We start from the raw sequence: 8016 nt of genomic DNA, 5'->3' as shown, positions 1-8016 counted from the left end.
GGTATCGTATTACAGAGGTACAGATGCAGGTATCGTATTACAAAGGTACAGATGCAGGTATCGTATTACAGAGGTACAGATGCAGGTATCGTATTACAGAGGTACAGATGCAGGTATCGTATTACAGAGGTACAGATGCAGGTATTGCATTACAGAGGTACAGATGCAGGTATCGTATTACAGAGGTACAGATGCAGGTATCGTATTACAGAGGTACAGATGCTGGTACCGTATTACAGAGGTACAGATGCAGGTATCGTATTACAGAGGTACAGATGCAGGTATTGCATTACAGAGGTACAGATGCAGGTATCGTATTACAGAGGTACAGATGCTGGTACCGTATTACAGAGGTACAGATGCAGGTATCGTATTACAGAGGTACAGATGCAGGTATCGCATTACAGAGGTACAGATTACAACGGTACGACGTCTGGCTGTTGGTGTACCGTTGGGGTGGCCGTCTGGTTGCTGGTGTACCGTTGGTGTGGGCGTCTGGCTGCTGGTGTACCGTTGGTGTGGGCGTCTGGCTGCTAGTGTACCGTTGGTGTGGGCGTCTGGCTGCTGGTGTACCGTTGGTGTGGGCGTCTGGCTGCTGGTGTACCGTTGGGGTGGGCGTCTGGCTGCTGGTGTACCGTTGGGGTGGGCGTCTGGCTGCTGGTGTACCGTTGGTGTGGGCGTCTGGCTGCTGGTGTACCGTTGGTGTGGGCGTCTGGCTGCTGGTGTACCGTTGGTGTGGGCGTCTGGCTGCTGGTGTACCGTTGGTGTGGGCGTCTGGTTGCTGGTGTACCGTTGGTGTGGCCATCTGGCTGCTGGTGTACCGTTGGTGTGGGCGTCTGGCTGCTGGTGTACCGTTGGGGTGGGCGTCTGGCTGCTGGTGTACCGTTGGTGTGGGCGTCTGGCTGCTGGTGTACCGTTGGGGTGGGCGTCTGGCTGCTGGTGTACCGTTGGGGTGGGCGTCTGGCTGCTGGTGTACCGTTGGGGTGGGCGTCTGGTTGCTGGTGTACCGTTGGTGTGGGCGTCTGGTTGCTGGCGTACCGTTGGGGTGGGCGTCTGGCTGCTGGTGTACCGTTGGTGTGGGCGTCTGGCTGCTGGTGTACCGTTGGTGTGGGCGTCTGGTTGCTGGTGTACCGTTGGGGTGGGCGTCTGGTTGCTGGTGTACCGTTGGTGTGGGCGTCTGGTTGCTGGCGTACCGTTGGGGTGGGCGTCTGGCTGCTGGTGTACCGTTGGTGTGGGCGTCTGGTTGCTGGCGTACCGTTGGGGTGGGCGTCTGGCTGCTGGTGTACCGTTGGTGTGGGCGTCTGGCTGCTGGCGTACCGTTGGTGTGGGCGTCTGGCTGCTGGTGTACCGTTGGTGTGGGCGTCTGGTTGCTGGTGTACCGTTGGTGTGGGCGTCTGGTTGCTGGTGTACCGTTGGGGTGGGCGTCTGGCTGCTGGTGTACCGTTGGTGTGGGCGTCTGGCTGCTGGTGTACCGTTGGTGTGGGCGTCTGGCTGCTGGCGTACCGTTGGTGTGGGCGTCTGGCTGCTGGTGTACCGTTGGTGTGGGCGTCTGGTTGCTGGTGTACCGTTGGTGTGGGCGTCTGGTTGCTGGCGTACCGTTGGGGTGGGCGTCTGGCTGCTGGCGTACCGTTGGTGTGGGCGTCTGGCTGCTGGCGTACCGTTGGTGTGGGCGTCTGGCTGCTGGCGTACCGTTGGTGTGGGCGTCTGGCTGCTGGCGTACCGTTGGTGTGGGCGTCTGGCTGCTGGCGTACCGTTGGTGTGGGCGTCTGGCTGCTGGTGTACCGTTGAACTCGTAATCCTGTGGCCCGGGTTCGATTCCCGGACTAGGCAGAGTTTCTTTCACCCTGATGCCCCTGTTACCTAGCAGTAAATAGGTACCTGGGAGTTAGACAGCTGTTACGGGCTGCTTCCTCTGTGTGTGTGTGTGTGTGTGTGCGTGTGTACTCACCAATTTGTTCTCACCTATTTGTGCTTGCGGGGGTTGAGCTCTGGCTCTTTGGTCCCGCCTCTCAACCGTCAATCAACAGGTGTACAGATTCCTGAGCCTATTGGGCTCTATCATATCTACATTTGAAACTGTGTATGGAGTCAGCCTCCACCACATCACTGCCTAATGCATTCCATTTACTAACTACTGACACTGAAAAAGTTCTTTCTAATGTCTCTGTGACTCATTTGGGTACCAAGTTTCCACCTGTGTCCCCTTGTTCGTGTTCCACCCGTGCTGAAGAGTTTGTCTTTGTCCACCCTGCCAATTCCTCTGAGAATTTTGCAGGTGGTTATCATGTCTCTCCTTACTCTAATGTTTTCCAGGGACGTGAGGTTCAGCTCTCTTAGCTTTTCCTCATAGCTCATACCTCTCAGTTCCGGCATAACTCTGGTGGGCATGCTGCTGAATCTTCTCTAACTTTGTCTTGTGTTTAACCAGATATGGACTCCAGGCAGGAGCTGCATATTCCAGGATTGGTCTGACATAAGTGGTATACAGGGTCCTGAACGATTCCTTACACAAGTTTCTAAAGACAGTTTTTATATTAGCCAACCTAGCATATGCCGCTGATCATATCCTTTTCATGTGGGCCTCTGGGGACAGGTTCGGTGTGATATCGACCCCCAGATCTTTCTCTCTATTTGACTCTTGTAGGATTTCACCTCCCAGATGGTACCTTGTGTTCAGCCTTCTGCTCTCTTCGCCTAATTGCATTACTTTGTGAAATCACCTTGCCTTGTTAGACGGGCCCGTGCTGGTAGTTAATGGTCGGGTTATATACCAAAATTTAGCAGGAACATTAAACTTTCAATGGGACCCACTTTTAGTAGTTAGTAACAGTTGATTGATTGACAGTTTAGAGGCGGACCGAAAAAGCAGAGCTCAGCCCCCGCAAACACAAATAGGTGAATATAACTAGGTGAATACACACACACACACACACACACACACACACACACACACACACACACACACACACACACACACACACACACGAGCAAACCAAAAATACCACAACTCCATTACCATTTTTCTTAAATAAAACGAAATGTCTCGGCTCACTTTCTTGGGTAATTTCTAATTCTCATCAGGCGGCGGCTGGAGAGACGGTTAGGAGGCGAGGCCTGATTGACCGTCGTCTCCTTCAAGCCTCAGCTTTATCAACAGCTTTATCCATTTGCTGGTAGTCTGCTTGCCTTGTTACTTTGTTAGAAGTCTCTATCGCCATTGCCTTGTTAGAGAAGCCAAACGACATGAAATGGACGGTAGACCTTACTGAAGGAAGGTCGGCGTTCAATCCCCAACCATCCAAGATTAATTGATGAAGATTAAGCCAGCCAAAAGGTGGCACGGGCATGAATAGCCCGTAAGTGGTGGCCCTTTTGAGCCATTACCAGTATCAAGAGCTGATACTGGAGATCTGTGGAGGTGCGACTGCACCCTGCGTGACGGGAGATGTCTCCCGTACGTGCAGCTAGTTAATGGTCGGGTTATATACCAAAATTTAGCAGGAACATTACACCTTCAATGGGACCCACGTGGTCGGTTGTGTCCAAGGTTTGAGATGCACTCAATGATATCTGGGGTCATCACTGCTAGGTGATGTGTGTGTGTGTGTGTGTGTGTGTGTGTGTGTGTGTGTGTGTGTGTGTGTGTGTGTGTGTGTGTGTGTGTGTGTGTGTGTACTCACCTAGTTGTGCTTGCGGGGGTTGAGCTTCGGCTCTTTGGTCCCGCCTCTCAACTGTCAATCAACTGGTGTACAGGTTCCTGAGCCTACTGGGTTCTATCATATCTACACTTGAAACTGTGTATGGAGTCAGCCTCCACCTAATCACTACCTAATGCATTCCATTTATTAACTACTCTGCCACTAAAAAAATTCTTTCTAATGTTTCTATGGCTCATTTGGGCACTCAGTTTCCACCTGTGTCCCCTAGTGCGTGTGCCCCTTGTGTTAAATAAACTGTATTTGTGTACCCTATCAATTCCTTTGAGAATCTTGTATGTGGTGATCATGTCCCCCCTAACTCTCTTGTCTTCCAGCGATGTGAGGTTCAAGTCCCGTAGTCTCTCCTCATAGCTCATGCCCCTCAATTCGGGTACTTGTCTGGTGGCAAACCTCTGAACCTTCTTCAATTTAGTTGTCTGCTTGACAAGATATGCTTGTGTGTGTACTCACCTAGTTGTGCTTGCGGGGATTGAACTGTGGCTCTTCGGTGTGTGTGTGTGTGTGTGTGTGTGTGTGTGTGTGTGTGTGTGTGTGTGTGTGTGTGTGTGTGTGTGTGTGTATGTGTGTATGTGTATGTGTATTTGCGCGTAGTTGTACTTCTTCGACAGCTCTTGAACCCCGGCTGTCGAACCGTCTCTAGTTTAATGCAATGACACCCTTCCTTAGAGTTCCATTCATTTACTGCTGTGACTCAGAATCCTTATCCTGACCCCTTCCAAGTGCTATATGGTCGTATTGACTTGGTGCTTTCTCCTAATAATTCCCCTCTGACTCAGAAAGCCTGCCTGTCATCTGTGTGGTGTGTGAACAAGGTTAGGTTAGGTTAGGTTAGGTTAACTCTAATTGTTCATTATTTGAAGGTTAGGTTAGGTTAACTCTAATTGTTCATTATTTGAAAGTTAGGTTAGGTTAGGTTAGGTTAACTCTAATTGTTCATTATTTGAAGGTTAAGTCATTCAGATCTCAAGCACAATACATTACTCGACTGCAGAATTAACCACAAGCAACAACAGGACAGGATTCTATACCTTGTTAGCCACACAAATTCTGAGTGTTTAATAGTGATATTCAGTTTACCAGGTATGTCTAACAGGCGTAATGTTTTACACATGGTCACCAGGTCGTACCTGACAAACTCCTTGTTCAACGACAACGTCACCAGGTCGTACCTGACAAACTCCTTGTTCAACGACATGGTTACCAAGATAAAACAGGAGAAGGAGTGCTGAAAAATTTTTCTTCCTCACAGACCGCCCAAGAAAAGCCTTTGACTGGACCCCACAAGACACAGACACAGGTAGACACGGAAGGTGCTCGACTTAGTAAAGAAGACAGAAAATAGGAAGACAGAAAAATAGTATGATAATCTGAGGAAGGAGGAACTGTAATTGATGAGAAGTATCAAGTGTGGTGGTCTCTTGAGGCCTCTGTGATAATGACACAACAGAGGAGAAAGTTCTTAGACGATGCAATGCCGCAGAAGACAAGGACTGGAGAAGAAAGAGACCAAAGGGACACTGCATTATGAGAGGGAGACAGTTACAGGAATACCAATACAAGACATCACGGCATCTTGCCTGACACTCTCAAACATGCAGACAACATTTGAGGAAAATACATCAACAACAGCTGTATCAAAACTACAATCCATCAGACTGACAAATGAAGGCGTTCTCGGCCTCCCTCAAGACAGAAGCCAGCGACCAAACTTGACAAATCGCGCCTTCTCCGTCACGCTCAAGGTAGGTACAAGCACCACCACCACCACCACCTGATAAATGAAGCTGCCACCTGAAGGGGTGTGGACGGGGGGTGGAATAGATCCATAAAGGTGCCTTATAGTCTTGCCAGCCTCTGGATCATTAGCCTCCTCCGCCCCTCCGCGGCGCGCCGCCGGGGCACGACACCGAACCTGCCGCCTGGGGGGGGGGGGGGGGAGATAGGGCAGATATGGAAGATAGGAGATCTCGGAGAGACATGATCACTACCTACAAAATTCTTCGGGGAGATCCGAAGATTGGATCCTTCCTATTCTTGAAATATGTGGCACACGTCACTGGTGGGGAGGTGGAGGAGGGGGGGGTAGGGGCTGGTCTGGAGGGGGGGGGGTCTTAGGGAGCGAGGGCTAGGCTGGGAGAGTAGGAGGAAGGGATGGGAAAGGAGGACAGGTGGGAAGGAGGAAGGTGGTTTGGGTAATTATACTATGATGTGGAAGTATGTCTTCCACAAGAGCAGCAGCAGTACAACAGCATCAGCAGAACAGCAGCACATCAACAACAGCACAATAGCAGCAACACATCAACAGCAGCAGCGCGCCAACTCCAGCGCCACAACAGCGACAACAGCAGCAGCGCGCCAACTCCAGCGCCACAACAGCGACAACAGCAGCAGCGCGACAACAGCAGCAGCGCGCCAACTCCAGCGCCACAACAGCGACAACAGCAGCAGCGCGACAACAGCAGCAGCGCGCCAACTCCAGCGCCACAACAGCGACAACAGCAGCAGCAGTAGTCAGAGTTGTTGGTGTCCAATAACATAGGCGAAGTGTCAGGTTGGCGTCCCTGATCACATCACACCTTCCCTAATGAACTCACTTAATGCACGTTCATCATAATACACACTCACACACACACTCACACACACACACACACACACACACACACACACACACACACACACACACACACACACACACACACACACACACACACACATTGGGGCCTCGTAGCCTGGTGGTTAGCGCGCAGGACTTGTAATTCTGTGGCGCGGGTTCGATTCCCGCACGAGGCAGAAACAAATGGGCAAAGTTTCTTTCACCCTAAGTGCCCCTGTTACCTAGCAGTAAATAGGTACCTGGGAGTTAGTCAGCTGTCACGGGCTGCTTCCTGGTGTGTGTGTGTGTGTGTGTGGTGTGGGAAAAAAAAGTAGTTAGTAAACAGTTGATTGACAGTTGAGAGGCGGGCCGAAAGAGCAAAGCTCAACCCCCGCAAAAACACAACTAGTAAACACACACACACACACACACACGCGCGCGCGCGCACACACACACACACAGCTCAACCCCCGCAAGAACAATTAGGTGAGTACACACACATACTGGAGTATGCGGCCCCAGCATGGAGCCCGTATTTTGTCAAGCACAGGACTGAGCTGGAAAAAGTTCAAAGGTATGCCACTAGGCTAGTCCCAGAACTAAGAGGCATGAGTTACGAGGAAAGGCTGCATGAAATAAACCTAACGTCGTTGGAAGATAGAAGAGCTCGGAGAGACATGATCACTACCTACAAAATTTTAAGAGGAATCGACAGGGTAGATAAAGATAAATTGTTTAAGACGGGTGTTACTAGAATAAGGGGACACTGGTAGAAACTGTGTACCCAAATGAGCCACAGGGACGTTAGAAAGAACTTTTTCAGTGTCAGGTAACAGGTGGAATGCATTAGGCAGTGATGTGGTGGAGGCTGACTCCATACACAGTTTCAAATGTAGATATGATAGAGCCCAGTAGGCTCAGGAACCTGTACACCAGTTGATTGACAGTTGAGAGGCGGGACCAAAGAGCCAAAGCTCAACCCCCGCAAGCACAAATAGGTGAGTACAAATAGGTGAGTATCCATCACCTCCCATCCATACGACAAGTCACAATAACGTGGCTGAAGAAATGTTGACCAAACCACACGGTAGAAATTGAAGAGACGACGTTTCGGTCCGTCCCGGACCACTAGCAAGTCGATTGAGAGGGCTTGATAAAGAGTCATGTTACCACAGACTTGATGATGGTCCAGGACGGACCGAAACGTCGTCGTCGCCTCCTACACATACACTGTATTGGGCTACGGGCTCACCATAGCCCGTGCTACTTGGAACTTTTTGTTCTATATAGCGAATCTTTAACAACAACACTGTATTGGGCGTTTGATATTTACAGCTGCGATCATACACAGCTTTGTATTCAATGCATAACATTTTAGCATTAATTCACACGGTCCTCGGAGGTGGGGAGTGAATGATAACCCTGAGTAATAAAAGGTTATCTTGAGGTTATCTTGAGATGATTTCGGGGCTTTAGTGTCCCCGCGGCCCGGTCTTAGACCAGGCCTCCACCCCCAGGAAGCAGCCCGTTACAGCTGACTAACTCCCAGGTACCTATTTACTGCTAGGTAACAGGGGCATTCAGGGTGAAAGAAACTTTGCCCACTTGTTTCTGCCTCGTGCGGGAATCGAACCCGCGCCACAGAATTACGAGTCCTGCGCGCTATCCACCAAGCTACGAGGCCCCTAGGTAATTATCGGGAGA

At 50.5% G+C, this 8016-nt stretch overlaps 1 protein-coding gene across 1 annotated transcript; it reads right to left on the bottom strand.

Moving 5' to 3' along the window:
• Nucleotides 1–533: 533 nt before the first annotated feature.
• On the bottom strand, nt 534–4914 carry LOC138359546 (putative uncharacterized protein DDB_G0290521). Its single transcript, XM_069318888.1, has 2 exons — nt 4797–4914; nt 534–1798 (listed from the first exon to the last, which is right to left on the bottom strand). The coding sequence occupies exons 1-2, from the start codon at nt 4912–4914 to the stop codon at nt 534–536; spliced, it is 1383 nt and encodes a 460-aa protein (XP_069174989.1).
• Nucleotides 4915–8016: the final 3102 nt, after the last annotated feature.

The sequence above is a fragment of the Procambarus clarkii genome, chromosome 91 (assembly GCF_040958095.1).
Source record: "Procambarus clarkii isolate CNS0578487 chromosome 91, FALCON_Pclarkii_2.0, whole genome shotgun sequence".
Taxonomy (NCBI): Eukaryota; Metazoa; Arthropoda; class Malacostraca; order Decapoda; family Cambaridae; genus Procambarus; species Procambarus clarkii.
The sequence above is the reverse complement of the archived record's forward strand: the minus strand, read 5'-3'. Positions and strand labels throughout refer to the sequence as shown.

Bases quoted from the DNA above. Each gene is read 5' to 3' on its own strand.
- LOC138359546 (XM_069318888.1), bottom strand. From the start codon at position 4,914: ATGTCGTTGAACAAGGAGTTTGTCAGGTACGACCTGGTGACGTTGTCG. The intron at 1,799-4,796 runs GTAAACTGAATA...CCCGGGCCACAG, and splicing joins ACGCCTGTTAGACATACCTG to GATTACGAGTTCAACGGTAC.